This window comes from Zerene cesonia, chromosome Z, assembly GCF_012273895.1.
Source record: "Zerene cesonia ecotype Mississippi chromosome Z, Zerene_cesonia_1.1, whole genome shotgun sequence".
NCBI classification, from domain to species: Eukaryota; Metazoa; Arthropoda; class Insecta; order Lepidoptera; family Pieridae; genus Zerene; species Zerene cesonia.
In genome coordinates, this window is record NC_052122.1 from 1,784,858 (window position 1) to 1,801,986 (window position 17,129).

General features: G+C 32.8%; 1 protein-coding gene across 1 annotated transcript in view; it reads right to left on the reverse strand.

The window, feature by feature from the left end:
* LOC119835700 overlaps nt 1–17,129 on the reverse strand; it is a 59,409-nt gene that overhangs the window by 21,136 nt on the left and 21,144 nt on the right. Inside the window, exon 9 of the mRNA XM_038360677.1 lies at nt 1,136–1,292. Within this exon, the coding sequence (XP_038216605.1) occupies nt 1,136–1,292 (157 nt within the window). The remainder of the gene's footprint in view (nt 1–1,135; nt 1,293–17,129) is intronic.

Below are 17,129 nucleotides of genomic sequence, written 5' to 3' on the forward strand. Positions count from 1 at the left end.
TTCCATTAACAGTTGGCAAGAAAATACTGTTTCTTGAATTGTTGGGATTACTTCGGACGTACTAAGTCAGGCACACGACATTAATAAAACTGTCTACTGTCAGTTTTCCTCGAGGATAGGCTTGGGCTTAAATGCAAGAATTAAACAGATTTCTTCAATATACTATAGGCCAGGACATGAGAAAAGATACACGTCGGAACATATTTCATTCTTGGTCTTATTACTCTGGCTGACTGACTCATTCTATATATTGAAAATACATTTAAGCATTTTGCTTTTTCTACTTTTTTAAAGCTGTTTAATAGTACTATTTAATCCATGTATTCAAAGATAGCAGATAGAACGTATTTTTCATGACTTGTTTCTGCCTCTAAAGCTAGTTTCATTTATTGCCAAACGATCGGAAGATATTAATTAGCTAAGTACCGTTAAACTGCTTTCGTTCGTGCTATTGGAGGGATTACCTGGAGTTTATAGCCAATTCTGTACCAAATCCTTTTTGGGGATTAATAGTGTACGGAATATTACAATATTTCAAAACGATAAAAATAAGAGAAAGATATGTAACTATATAGATAATTATAAGTGTTTAACAAGACTTTATTGTATGGAACCAGATTTCTACGCGCGGTTATAGCCGTATACAAAGGAAGAGATATACAGACAGTCGCGAGGTTTTATCCGCATAGTTCCCAGTCCGGTGACAATTCAGTTATGAAAATTATTTTGTGACCATTATAGAGTATCAATCCTATATATCATTCTTCGTACCAAATTTGAAGGAAAGATAGGCACATAGTCAGAGACTTACGAATGTAATCATTAATACTTCTGAAATGTAAAATAAGTATCGCTTTTCGTTAAATATCACTTGACTGATGACTAACACGAATAATATTGTTCGCTTTCGGATTATAGTTGTAGGTACTAGCTGGAACCTGCGGCACTCGCGTGGTACCCGGCTAAAATGAAGCCTATGTAACCCAGCCTATAGTCGACCTCTGTACCAAATTTCAAACAACTAAAGACTTTCGTGAAATACTAACAAGCATCCATACATTCTAACAGATTTTCGCATTTATAATATTAGTATTAGGATGAATGATTCATAAATTTAAATAAAAACAGTACTTACTTTTCCAGTCGAATATAGACTCGAGGCAACCAGGTTTTTCGGACCACATGAGGTAAGACAGCGCTTCATCTGGTATAGTGGCTGGGACGAACCCCTGCAGGGGCGGCACGCCATTCTTGGAAAACTCGGCGAGGAGGTTTTGCAACTCATAGTTTGCCTAATAATATAAATTGTGTTAGTATGACGATCAGCGCATGGGGGGTTGCAGTGACATAAAGCAATAATAATTCCAGTGTGGAAAAAGGAAAGAGGTATAATACTTATATACCTCTTTCATTTTTCTATCTAACCCCATCACTTTCCCACACTGGAATTAGTACTGCTTGAACTCACCATAACCCTCCGGACACAAAAGAGTTAACCAAAGAGTGCTAAGGTATAACCGAAACTAAACATTCAAACGATAATTTTGAGCCACTCTTACCCGGGTCACTCACATGCGTGCAAATATTCGCGCAACGTAGGAATCTGTGCGCTCATGTTTAGAAAAAAACATTAACAAATGTCATCCCTCACTTGTGCGAAAGTGAGCAACCAGCATTAGAGACAGCTGTGACATTTATTTACCTTTCTTCATAATATTAAGCTGAGCTTTAAATTTTCATTGCAACAAGTTCTAATTAATATAAAAGCTTACTACGAAACGCAAGACACAGTTCTAGGCATGCACTCGCTACTATTGTTTTATAAATATTTATATCATTTATCTAATATATTCTATTTAATGAAATAGGTAATGTACTTCGTTTCAATTAATATATAAAAACATAAGCGCAAAATATGAGCTTTATATAATGATAAATATAAAGCTAATATAAAGACAACAATGTAATTTAAATAATTTCATAAATTATATTCTTCTAAGATTGTGATTTTTAAGTAAAACTAGGTTGAAAAATCAGTAGTAGCTAAACATTAAAAACCAAAACGGAGACATGTCATTCTGACCTACAAAAACGATATAATAATCATATTTTTTTATAGAAGGATGACGTGAATATCGCATGTATGGAGCTGCACAGTATAGAGCGTTTTATTACAAACACATTATGTATGCACATTATTTATAATGCAAGGTGACGGTGAACAAACAGATTATACGAAGACCGTCAAAACACGGCCTTTACACAGGCTTGGCCTATTGACAGCTTCAGGCAAAACACATTGGCCTAGGTCACGCAGAAAATATCGTATTTACCTGCTTGTATTTTGTCAGTTTATATGTAAACGATAATAAAGGAAACGTAAAGTAATTGAACCAAAGATTTTCTTAATTTTCAATACAGGCGGTGTATTTAAAAAATAAACTTCTCGATTACTGTACTTGGGGCGACTTCGCAATCGTGGGCTAAAACTTATTCATCCAATAAAGTTATACAATCAAATAAAAAAGTCATCTCTAAAATGTAAAAACTCCAGCAATTAGAACACATTTTTTAAGTGGTTGTTTAATACGATATTCGATGAATAAATTTGAGCAAGCATTGAAAAATTTGTCCAAAGTCGTAGATTTTAGGAAATTTAAAATTACAGGTTTCAAATAAATATAAAAGTAATCCTATTTCACTTTGCGGTTTTGGGAAATAATTTTACTGGTGCTTAATAAATTATTAAAAGTTGGTGGAGTAATTTAAGTTTATTATATAATTCATATATTTCAAACGTTTTATGAATGAACATAAAACCAATGTGGTATTAAAATAATGCTAATAATAATTGACTCACTAATACTTAAGATATAGCCATTTAAATATTTTAAGACGTGAAACAACATTCTACTAAATTAATATTAGAATGTGGGAGTCGATAATGTTTCGGCATGAGTTGGGCCAGCTCGCTCAAGGGATGGTACCCCACCTCTACAGAAAAGCGGCGTGGAAAAGTAGCACGCTACTGAGCACCGTACGATGAGTCATGGCGCCGGAGGCCGGAATTGCTTTCCTCACTTTCCCAGTCTATTCTTTTATAACCGTCGTCAATATTTTCCTTATCCTTTATTTCTTTTAAACGAGCAATGCATTTGTATTTGCGCCTTTGAGAATTTTCATGGATGGTGATCGCATGCACGAGAGATCATAAAAAAAAAAACAAACGATGTCCCAAAAACAAAGGAGCCTATTAATTCCACTGTTTATCTATTCTTTCATATCGCACCATACAAAAAATCTATTCATAAACTGGGTTAAATAGGTTTTGGCTCAATACCTATTGACGAACAAAGCTATTTACTAATTAATCAATAACTTTTTAGATGTAATACACGTGTTCCTATTGTTTCAAACAATATAATATTATATGTACTAATCATTATAGCATTCGACTTAGTTCAAAGCCGAATAGGTTAAAACCTGTCAAGGAACTGGCTGGCCTTTCACTTGACATTTGAGTAAAATCACGTCAATTTAGTAGAAATTATGTACAATGTGCCATAATCACAAAACAGAATTGACAGAATTGGTTGATTAAGGGCCTATCAAATATCAATAAAAGTGCCAAGGCACGTGTAGACAGTAGGTAGAGCATTTGTTTATGAAATATTTAATATTTCACAATTTGGGGGTATAACAAAATATGTCTGTAAAATATAAAGTATTGAGTTATATTATTCGTGTTATAGAATGTCAGGAAATGAAAATACAACCATTAAATTCACATTATTAAGGCACAAATTTACTCGAAGCCAAAAGTTCAAATTTATGTTTTGTTGACTCACGTCGCCTTCGGGCTTTCGGCTTTGAACTTCAAGCTTAAACTCAACCTTTTCACATACCTACCTAGGTATATGATATTTAATCATTTGTAACATATAGTTCTCTGTTTCTATGAATATCTAAACCGGAAACGGTCTATTTATTCTAACACAGGTGCAACGCAAAATTCCCTTCACATTCATAAAACAAACTCCACAGAAATTTCTTGTCAAAAGTGTAAAAAATTATGAGTGATCTTAAAGTGAAGTTTTCTAATAAAGAAACATTTTTCTCTGTCAAAAGTTTCCCAAAGTCCAAACGGTATAGAAAGAATGCGTCAAAGGAAATATTTTTCATACTTTTTAATATCTCGCAATGTGTGATCAAAAATAATTATGTACGCTTAACATATTATATTAAGTTCAGGCTACATCCATCGCTGCACGATGATGGATAATAATTAATGCGAACAAGGCTTTTTGTCAGCCTTCTCATTAAATGCGACAAATGATTATGAATCGTATTATAAATAATTATTATTACTCATTATTTGTTAAAATGTATCATTTCGACAGATTAAAAATATTACGAGTGTTACATTCTCGAGTGGATTTCAATAACAAATGTTCACATACAAAAATTGTTTAAATGAATGGAGTGAGGCACTTCCGACGATGTTGCGAGTTTGATAAAATCAAATTATAATTGCTTTGTAAAACAGAACGCGTTCTTACGCCGAATTGTGATGTACTATGAGCTACAGACTTTGTCAGACAGAACGAGCACTTAGCGCGCGTCAGATTCGACGGTATATTACCGCGTAGTACTACACAGCTCGGCGTCATAGGGTCAGGTTAGCGCTCTGACGCATACGCGTAAGTACGCATGCTGTTTGACAAAAGCCTAAAAAGCATTCAAATCACGTAAAAACCTTAAACTAAGCATACTTTGTAAATACATCAAATAAATACAAATAATCAAAATGCCAATAATATGCACATATGAATATAATATACAACACATACTGAAAACTACATCCATACATAAATCATTTGTCATGCGAAGTATTTAAATGGAGGATTTTATAGAAGGGATTGACTGTAGCTTGCATATACATCAATTGAGGCCGTGAATAGGTTATGTTACGTTGGCCCCGTGCCAACTACAGCCTGAGGCGGTGCTAAAGTGGTTATCGAACTCTAACCGAGTCCAAAAATTACACTGTAGCCGTAACATATAAATTGGCTTACTACAGGTTGCACGAATGTTTTGCTGGCTAATATGTTTCATAAAATTCATGTCTGTATTTGTTCATAGACATGCTTGTTAATAAAATTTAATGAATATTGCTTCCTCCGCGGTACAATTTTTATTGTCGATATATTATATGATTATTGTATAACTTTAGGTATGTATATTTTGATGAGGGAACTGTTTTGTCGATTATTTATATATGAATGTGTTTATACTGAACTAGCAAACTCGGCGAACTCCGTTTCGCCACCAGATGGTTTCGTTTTTCCCGCTTTTCTGTTGAAATTTTTCCCGAATTTTCTTTGCTATAAACCTCACGGAGCCCGAGACCTTTCCAACGAATGCAAAACCGTGGAAATCGGTTCGTGCGTTCTGGAGTTATAGCGTCAGGAAGGAAAACCCGACTTATTTTTATATAGTAGATAAAACGATACATAAGGGACGAAATAAAACGTGATGGTTAAAGTATAAAATCTAATATAAGTAGTAGGAATTTTAAAAATAACAGTAGGTATGATATTAAATAAATTTTTGCCTACGCTGCTATATGTCATTAGCCAACAGAACAGAGGGTAATAAACATATTCGAAGCCTCGAAGCCAAAGGGATACCATAATATTATTGTTATTTAGATTTTTTTACTTTACAATTACGCATCTTTAAAGTACATTAATTTGTCTCTTAATTTATGAGGCCTTTATTTATGATAAGTGGAATATTTGGCGTTTAGGCTTTCGTTATTCAAGTTTGGCAGTTAAAAGCTTCATTCGTGCCGTGACTTACATCACCGCGGCCGACGGGCGAGTGAGAGCCGGACACCGCCGGGCTCTCGCTCCTCGCCCGCTCACGTCTTAACGCCTTCATTTTCTTTTACCCCATTCTTATTTAATACAATGATCGACGATTTCCATTAGTGTAATCCTGCATACAAAGATACTCTATTAACACAAGTAAATAATATTTTTGTCTAAAAACACGCGTCAATTTCCCGTTAGGTACATAGTATCATTTATTATATATACAATACTCTAAGTTTCGGACATTGCTCATGCAGTATAATAATTATATCCCAGTGTGGTGGTATAGTCGGGGAATCTGGGTGGTGACGTCATTGATTTACAACCACGGGTTGGGCCACGTTGCGGGCTGCCGTATACAAACAGCTACGACATTACAACGAAAAAATAGTATGAAGGAACCTTCCAACAATGGGACTGGGAACGTTTAAAGGCAATATCACGAATTAAATAACGAGTGTAGCTTTATGCACGATTTTGAAAATTTCCTATGTGATACGGTAAAATCACAAATATTATTCCCTAACTTCACTTAAATATTCCATGCACTGTTATTAGAAAACGTGTAATATTTTCAATGCCATTTCTGAGCTCAAAGTCGAAATGATTTAGTTACATCTAGCTATACAAATTATTTGTTAAATATATTTTATGTCACGATATCACTCAGAGTGTTTTATAACGTTTAATTTTGTATAAAATTCTCCAAAGCATCAAATTTTTAAAAGCGAGTAATATGAATAGTGAGTCAATGGTACCAGCATCTTGACTCTTGCTCAGCGGTAGTTATGCAGCTAATGAATACCTTTCAGTTTCACATTTTTCTATTTGTAAATTGTGATATTTTGATAGCCAAATGTTTCTTCCGTCTTACTTATTTATTGCGTTCTTAGGCGTTAATTCGTAATTTTCGTTTTCAGATAATGTTTATTTGTTTGGAATAATGCGTTTCCATAATACTGAGGCATGTATTGTGTTTATATGGAACTACATTTACGAATAGACATAGCATTCTTTTTAGTTTGATAGCATTGATATGCTTTATAAATGATGTTATGTAGTATTGTAATTTAATGCAGTTCCACTAACACACTACAAATTAGAAGTTTGATTTTAGTTTAATATTAGTTTTGTGTCTATTTTATTTCAATTCTTTATGAGGGATTTCCGTGATTTTACATATATTTTGACTGGCTATTTCTATCGAGTTTGAATTGAGTTGGGCGTATGTAGTTTAATAACGTTTCCGCACTGACACCACAAATTGCGTACATCGCCAGCCGTTGCAAATGGATCTGTGACCACAAATCTATCCAATACATAAACAATTTCTACAATGTTAACAACTTAGCACTGCCCTTCTAAGGAAACACACATATGGTGTCGAAGACTAGAGAATATGTTTAAATTTTGTAAATTTATAACATTGCTATGCCAAATGCTATTTTCGTGTACATTGTCGTATTTGAATACGCTTTTGTAATGAAATTGGTTATCCAAAGGCTATTTATTTATTTAAATCATATTTTCTAGTTATTATTACACTCTTCTCTTCTTTTAATAAGCGAAAATGTAAATTTAAGTGAGTTTGGCAGCCGGTTGAAGTTTTATTCTTGGTATGATGAACGAATATTAAGGCTCTAGTGTAAACACGCGCCGCCACACCACGTTCTTATTTGAGATTTAAAGCAAGTGTGAACTAACGCTTATCCTACACCTGGAAGATATTGCACATAATATACTTAATACCTTACATTAACGTTAGAACGAACGTACGTTCGAACGTGTATATAAAAAGATTATTAATTGATAGATTTGGCCATAGCATTTTCTTGTGTTTGATTTTACGCGAGTATTATACATTTAGAAATTAAAGACTTTTTAACGGATTTTAAAGGCGATTTATGCATTATATTATTAACCCGATGTTTCGAACACTTAACAGCGAGCGAGTTAACACACACTAAAAGGCGCGGTAAGTCATCATTTTAAAAATATGTTCTTAGTCTGGCTATATTGCACAATTAAAAAAATTCGAATGATCTTGTTTGAATTTGGAATCTGTTATTCTTCTACTAATCTCGAGACCTTATTTATGTCTTCCTACTTTAACAGTCATCGCTGTGAAACATTTTTGTGATATTTAAATGAAGTAAGTTGATAAATAAAACCGAATTGCTGTGATATTTTTGCAAAACACAAACTATACATCCACTTCGTAAGTCGAATGTGTATGTACTGGGCGATAATTATCGCTATGTAAAAAAAATAAAACACTTTACTTTTACTTTTCAATGTGGTGTTTAAAGAAACTATCGTTCTCGTTCTCCAATCGTACACACTTCGCGCTCAATATGGATAAGAACAGATGGCGTCTAAAAAGCCAAAGAAAAAATCATATTTTGAGATTTGGCTCTCGCCCATTTCCTCCTCCACTAATTGACGTGAAAATTTTGACCATGAAGGCATATTTCAACAAGCAGAATGAAAGATTATACGATTCTTGAGGAACATCATGATCTATAACTTAAAACTTTCTTTTCAGCAAGTCTCAGTACCGAGTCATAAAGCTCGACATAACCATAGTTGAAAATGAACGTTTCAGACTTTATCAGAGCTACACGCTGGCCGTCATCAAATCCCGATATTAATCCGCTGGATTATGATTTAAGGTTTTACAGATTAGGACATGCTATAAGAGCCAACATTTTGAATCATTAAAGCAATCCGTATTGAAGAATTTTCTGTTATAAGCGTTCCGTTATCTGTCCCTAAGCCTTAATGGCTAATAGAGACCATTTTTCGTGTTTTCTTATACTTTTATTTATATTAATGTAAAAAATAACAATATTAAAGTTATAAATGTCTAATGCAATTTAAAAATATAGTAACAATAGTTATTACTCTATCACTCATGTTAAGAATAAGAAAATTCATTTTTTTGTTTGACATCCGCAATTAGACTGATTGAATAAACATTATAATCCGTCGGCCTGTATCCCCGCAGTTGAATCAAATAGGTATGGGCTGATGATGACGATGACTTATATTATCCGTAATATGTACCCATCTACAGGATTTGATCCGATCAGCTTGCAAATTACGAGTACACAAATAATATTATAATAAGAGGATTAACATGGCCTAATTGATTTGCAATCTCTCTCTCTCATTATCGTTATAACATTAATGACAAACGTTGACATCTATTTTCTAAAATTTCTACCTATATTAGCTATATCAATATAAAATAATGGTTTTCAAAATAATTTGTATTCTACAACATAAAATAAATTAATAGCAGTTTCGCGACGGTGATTTTTCAAAGGGTTTTTTAAAAATAGCTTTTTATTTACAAAACAAACCTACAATGTTCAAATTAATGAGTTTACTCTTGAAGTTTTGGATTTTTCACCCACGCGTCACCTTCTTCTTTGACAATTTCACCGTTCCATGATTTTGTAACACAAAAATGGGAAATGTCTCTTTTAATCAAGATAAAAGCGGTTCAATTCCCATTTGCAGGTATTAAATACTTAGAATATAAATGTTGATTATAGTGTATGTCGGCGTGCAACCCCACTTCAAACAACATAGTCACGCATCTTCTAAAACAAATCTGATTCATTGATTGCAATTAGGTTCAAAATAATGTTTAGGAATGTTTGTTCTCAAATTAAGAACACAGATTATTATTCTTTAATATTTGTCGGTAACATACTTTTTGTAATCATCTTAAATTTCTTAAAGCATTTTGTTTATAAATTTTAGTAAGTTGCGAGAATTGATGCTTTATTCAAACTAACAATACATCCAGTTTTGCTACGAAAAGCAGAGCGCGCGCCGGTTCAGAAACACTTCGACTCGAGCTGTCGTAGCAAGCGGAGCTCTTGAAGAACAAAATAAATTGGAATAATTATTCACAAGTGTTTTTCTTTCTACTACATCACTCAGTATCGGCGATAGCAATGCTCAAGGAAGTCGGGATGTCAGCAATGCTGGCGACACTCTTCTTAAAAACAACCACGTGCATCTTCATCCGTTATGTAGTATATCGTAATTTTTTCAGAGTGGAATGTAATTCTGCGTCATAACAATAAATTTATAAAAAATTGAGTGCAAAATATCGTTGCAACAACTGCTGTGATTGGCTGGCCTTTGTAAATTGTTTGATCCGAGGGTTTCCACTGTGTACAAAAGCAAGTCGCTCAAAACTGTGTGAAAATACAGACTCACAGTAATTTTTCCCCTTTGAAGTCGACAACAAACTGCCCCGATACAATTTCAAACTCGCTTTGACTTTCGGCTTTTTTCTTTTCGCCATAAACGTGCTTGTATATTGTGTTGCAGGTGTTTTTGATCATGGACAATTTTTACTTTATGAGATCTGATGTAATAAACGACCTGCATATTATTTGTAACATATGACAAAGTACTTAGCTATATTATAAATAACTAGCTGCGGCTAGACAGCTTCTTTTAATTTAACATTTTTTTATTTTTGAACGTATCCTTATCCAGCGGAGACATATCCAACAAAGTTAAATTTGTTCAACCGTTCGCTAGTCATACGTGGTACATGTAGCGTGATTTTTTTATATCCATCAGATAAGAAGTGATATTTATTCATAGTGTAACTGCTTATTTGTCCCGGCTTCACCTGGATTTACTCGGGATAAAAAAATATCCCGTTACTGAGTTACGACGTAGGTAAAACCATTTTAAGAATAAATTTTAACACGCAGTTCTTGAGATAAGTCGTAACAAGCAGTAAAAAAGCACAAACTCTTCATAATAAATAATCGTCACCACGATTTACCATTAAAATATGTATTATAGATGAGTACAAATAGATTTGAAACATAATAAATTGAAAGTAGAATGAAACAAATTGGAAAAGGACGAGAATGTAACAAAAATGATAGCTAATCTATCTATCTAAAGGAACGACAGTAAGTTGAAGGGCTAGAGGGAACTTTCTAGATTTCCGACAAAACTGCAGGTCCTGCGGAAAACAGATATAACAAAATTTTGTTTTTACGCTTTATTCACATAACCTCAAGATTTAAGTGAAAATTCAAATAAACAAGTTTTATTTTTATTTTTATTAAATTGGTATTTCGTTGAAATTGGGTTACAACTTTTTATTTCCTAAACATTTCATTTTTTTACCTTACATCGAAAGTTTTTAAATTTCAATTGAAAATATCGTATGACATAACATTTTTTATTGATTATACTTCCTAACCTGCCGAAGTGTATTGTTTATAGCCACATAAGTATTAATGGCCTTCAAAGTTCTTATGTAGGTTTAGGTGGAGCGCGGTGGATTATCAGAGCCTACATAACCTAGACTACGTAAGTATCGTCTAATCGTTAAACTTTCTGTTGCTAAAACATATCAATTTTTCCGTTTTTCAATGAATCAGAGAACTCATGTTTTATTTTTTGTGTAATTAAACAAAGCAACGTGTCTTCTTGAATTCGAGATTTTTATTCACTTCTACACAAAACATTTAACTACATAAAGCTCAAAGAAATTATACATTTATCAATTATACATCAGTCATATTTACTGTAACTAGTAGTTAAGTACTAAGAAAATCTATACATCACTAATCCATTCTATTCATGTTTAATTTCCTTGATATGTATATTGTTATTTTATCACAACAGTATGAAAATAACTTTATCGAGAAAAAAGAACGTAGCAAATATTTGCGATATAATCCAATCCGATTACCGAAAATTACATAAATGTGTGTTACACGCAATCATTTGCTAAGTCCCCGGAATCTTTATATAATTGATTTACTACTCTGTTGAACTTTTTAATTAAATCTGTGATCAACCGTTTAGCGGAATATCAAATCGACGAATGAAATTAAAATGTCTTGCGAAGACATTTGGTGAAGCTTCCATTACCTCTTTTCTTATTTAACTGCCTAATTCTCTTAATTTGTTTAGATTTTTATTTGTTAGCCGTTTAGTATTGTTTTCTACTAATATTTTGTACAAAGTATCGTATTGTAGTTAATTGTTTAGGAGATATTGTCTGAAAATGTAGTTGTTCATCTTTCGGAATCACTTAAATCAGTACATAATTAATGATCCAATACCGAAGTATTGATTATTAATTTTGATAGAATTTAATTCACCAGCGCTTTTGGTTTATTTCAGGTAATCAGTTTTCACCTTCAACCTCGCCCGAAATATCAAAGGAAAATATAAATAGTCCCGATTTCCGAGATAAAAACTATCTAATGTTATTACACTTCTCTGTTAATTTATTTTTCTTCAAAATTTCATCCAGTAGACAGACATACAGATGTGTAAAGTTACATGATTGTGTAAAGATATGGTTAGCAAAGAACAAAGCGACGAGCGTGTTAGATTGTCTTGCCGCATGAGCCGAGCGAGCGAAGCGAGCGTGTCGCGCTAGCGGCTGGCATGTTGCAGAAACAATTTTAGTGTGTTTTCAACTCAAACAAAAACAAGTTACGAAGGTAAACAACGGTTTTTAACACGCTTTTATTCGATTTGGTTTGTTGGATATGTCACTGCTTTAATTACGATGATAACTTTTTGACAAACTTCCAAATACGGTATACTCTGGGGAGCAGATAATAATTTTATAAATACGTACGTAATTATACATCATCAAATTTGTACTAATTTACAATGATATTATATTTTAAATTAATCGTAGTATATAGTATTACCCGGATTGACAATTGTTCTGTATGCATAATTAACTGTATAAGATGGAACTAGGAATAGAAGTTAGTGTATTGTAGAATTTAGATAATACCTTCACAATGGCAACAATTGTCACATTACTGTGCATTGTAATGTCAAGTCTAAGTATTTTGCTGTAAAGTACAAAGGTCTGACTGTAACAATTAATGCGTGTTAATATTGCTTCAATTTATATTTAAAGCGCTTTAAAAAAACTTCGTTTGTTTATTTTTCCAGATAGTTAAACAAGTGCTGATTGAGTTACGAATTTATTTGCTTTTACTGATATAAAATTTCAAAGACAAAGTAATTTTTTTATTATTATTAACGATTTGTTTTTATTTTAAAAGAGTGTGTTTTGTCTTTAGTAATGGACGTTTCCAAAAATAAAGAAGGTTTCAATTCGATTGAATTTATTTTGTTTTTTTAACTCGATATCTCCGTTTTTAACCGAATGCCTGATTCTTTTTGTATTTGTTAGGAAATTGTTATCATATGATAACAATTTCCTCATTCTCTCTCTCATTCAGGTCTCATTTTAGAATCTGAATTGGTACCTCCCCAGGAACGTCGGTAAACTTTTTTGTTAAAAAGAATTATATTTTTGTCAATTCCCATTAATAAAAAAATTCGATTATTTAACGAAACAATTAAAATCGCGGTCTCGTTGTTCAAATTTCAAGTGGTTGAGCCTCGGTCGTCGCTACACGATAATTCAGGTCACTTCTGACTCTTCCTTTATACGATCTCGTTTATTTTTAGAAACACTTTCGAATTCAGGATAATTTTATGCTTTCCCCATAATGTACCTACCTATTTATCAAAATGCTTTGCCATTCATTTAGAGGTTTCATGATATTTAAAGACTTGAAGTTTATTAGTGTTAACATCTCTAATTTTTATTTTAATATAACCGTATACTCATTCGTACACGCGTAAACAATAGTGCAGCATAAATTGTTATTCTGTAAAAACAAACACGGTTTATTTGATCGTGGCTTTACACTCCCCTGAAATGGAGTCCGCGCGACCGAACGATATGCGGCGGCGGCTGCCGACGGCACGCGTTGCGGCGCGTGGAAAACCTGCGCTTTTCGACCGTATTATTGGACTCCATTACCGCACCGATTACATTTTATTGGCGATTGTTTTTATTACAGGAACGGTCCAATAGTTGCCACGTGTGACTATTACGTTTTTATTTAGTTTTGATTTCCCCATTAGGTAAATCATCAAGTCGATTTTTTATAGCAATTTTCAATAATTGAGGGTAGATGTTAAAGTTATAGCATATGGGTAGATTTAACATTATAATATTAATTGCATATTATATTTTATTTTATTGTCTACATCTTTATTTAGCTATAATACGAGTATATACTGATTCGCGGTCGCATAAACCTAAGGCAAAATTAATTTGTGAAGTACAAACTCTAATGTAATAAAATAACATACATTTAAACTCAAAACGTTGCGTTATTAGGTAATATTATAACAAGTCCGAATGTAAGTAATGCAGTTGTCATAAACAGTCTGTGGCTATTAACGAATCGATACTAATATTATAGAGCTGAAGAGTTTGTTTGTGTGTTTGAACGCACTAATCTCAGGAACTACTGATCCGATATAGTCTATTTTTTGAGGAAGGCTATAGGTTAAATATGTACCACGGGCGAAGCCGGGGCGGATCGCTAGTAATTAATAAATGTAAGCTAAAACCATTAACTAACGAATAAAAGAATGGAAACTATACTAAGAGTGATGACAGCTTTTGTTTTTTCTTTCGCTCAGATTATCATCATCAGCCCATATATGTTCCCACTGCTGGGACTCCTCCTATTAGGATTTAGACGAAGACGAAAAATTCGACTCAGATTATTACGTATAAAACCACTCGACTACCTTCGCCGTGCAATCTTACGAAAGTTCCAAGTTTGTACATTGGATATCCGCTATTGTTCATTCTCCAACTATGTTCGGCCGCGAGTCCGCGAAATCTTATAAAACTTTTAACAATTTGTCCTGACATCTGATTTTCTTGAATTTTCTCAATTTTTAAGTAGGAACTTTGGTAAGTTTTTTTGTTTAAGTTTGATATAATCCCCGCCGCCGTCTATTTGGATTATGAGTTGATAAATTCCTTTAAAATATTATAGCGTTTTTTCATTTAAAGGATAAAAATAATACGCCTATCCGATTACTTAATTATTTTAAATAAATTGGAGACAAATTTATATTCCTGCTCTTAAATTCTTAAGATAACTTTTGAAGTTAAACGTTTGCTTATATATTAGTTTGTCTTATTATGCCTAATATATAAGTAGGTACAAAATTTTTCAATTCAAAGTATTTCTCCCATTTTAATAATTAAAAGTATGAATCGCACCGTCATTATATTTAATCTTATGGGACTACTTCGTCTCCTTTTCTTCACCGATATAAAAATATTTATGTAATAAGGCTAAAACTGCATAAAAATAATAATCGCGTCAAACAAACATAGTATTGAGCTTTTCTCGCTGAAATATCGCTAGGTGAAATATCTTATGAACAATAAATACCTTAAGAATAATTTACAATTAAAAAGTAACGAAAAAACGCAAACGGTTATAAATTAATTTAATATTATAACTATATTAAGAAGCTTTTCAAATAAAATACGCAAATAAACATTTTTAACAATAAAATAAAGAAAACAAGAAACACAAAGAGAACAATAATTAATACGGAGCATTTTTACCTTCATTCATTTTCTTTTTTTCTTAAACCTAATCATGACTATGATTTTTTTCGCTTCATTGTATAAATTATTGCTGATTATGAATCAAGTTCAGTCTTTTTCCTTTTCCGCCTTCCTTACAGCGCCCAGCACGTAATATTAATGATGCTTGTATAATTTATTTAGTTCATAAATATTGGTAATATCACCTTGTCCAAATCAATACAGACAGATATTATCGCGAACCACCACAGCTAAATTTTATTTCGTGCCGCGATAAAATTGTCGCTAACAACTCTTATTTTGAACGTAAAAGTTTTTAGCTTCGAAATGTATACGCGACGAAAAAGTAACTTTGATTGCGAAAATACAAACCGGCTATACGAAAGAGGTATTAAGAATCTACTTTAAAACTTTTATTCCGAAATATCAAACTTTCCGGAACGATATTAAAAGTTTGCGAAATCGTATCAAAGTTTTTTAATATGGAACGAAATACTTAGACAAGTATTAGAAGGACTATAATTTTTTTGGAAATTGTGCCTCATATGGCAGAAATTAATTTATGATGGTTTTTTTTCCTATGTCCAAGGGCGGCCTCGCGGTATCGTTTGCTAGCCTACCCTCAGAGTCACTAGCTCTTCCCGCTGTTCCAGTCGTATTTATACCGTCGAGAAATGCGCGGAGTACCTGCGCACAGGGTGAGCCCTGTTGCCCACCTACGCCGCATTTGCAATCAACGGCAATCTTTTCATGAGAGATTTGGCGGGTAACATTTAATAGCAATTACTTATGGTTATGCAAAATCAATCAAATAACTGTAAATATAGAAAAAAGAAGAAATTATTGAATGATGCATAATAAATGGTTAGCTTACATTTAATTTCAACAGGAATTACTTAAAATTAAGATTTTTTTGAATTATTCATGAGTATGAAATAGACATCTGAAAATTTATAGACAACAATAAGTGGATGTAAGTTGGTGCTTGCTATGAAGCACAATTATCTCTGTTAGGAAATTATAATATAAAAATATAAAACTTAACGTGTACGGTGTTGCAGCATAAACTATCCATGATATATTCGCATGTAACTGCCATGGCCTCATTTTTCGTAATGTCCATTGTAATATTTAAAAAAATATTTATTTTGTCAGCATCCATTTTTAGCGCGGCTTAATATTTTCGCATATGAAAGGAAAGGAATGAAAGTACTTGACGGCAATAAAAGTAAACTTTGCGGTTAGCAACAAGCTCTGAATAGAAGTTCACTAAGAATCCATAGACTAATAGAATTGATGGAACTGTTAGTGCTATCATAGCCTTTACCTTTGAAATCTGTCTACTGGAAGATATAGATATATGTAATTTCCTGCGAGGAATGTTTGCGAAGTTTCTTGTAAGTCTCTTTTGTGTTAGACTTTTCCTTCATATTGTTTTTTATTTATTTAGAGCATCAAGTATCAGGGAATACTATGAAAATGCTGGTTTTATGAAGCGCATCATTACTTTTTAAACACTCATTTACTTTCTCGATTAATAAATACACGGACAAAGCATTTATGAATAAAATAAAACAGGCACACAACGTTTGATAAAGAGTTCAAGAGGAAGAGTAGGTATAGGTTTTTTTATTATATTTCATTAACCTAAAAAACTTAAGTGTATTACCAAATAACACAAATAAAGCCTCGTATTCATGGTAAACATTTGTAAAGAACAATTCGTTTCAGAGTTACGGTCAACATGTTTCTGGCAACATTGCGTGTTACTGAGTTGATAACGTATGTTGGAA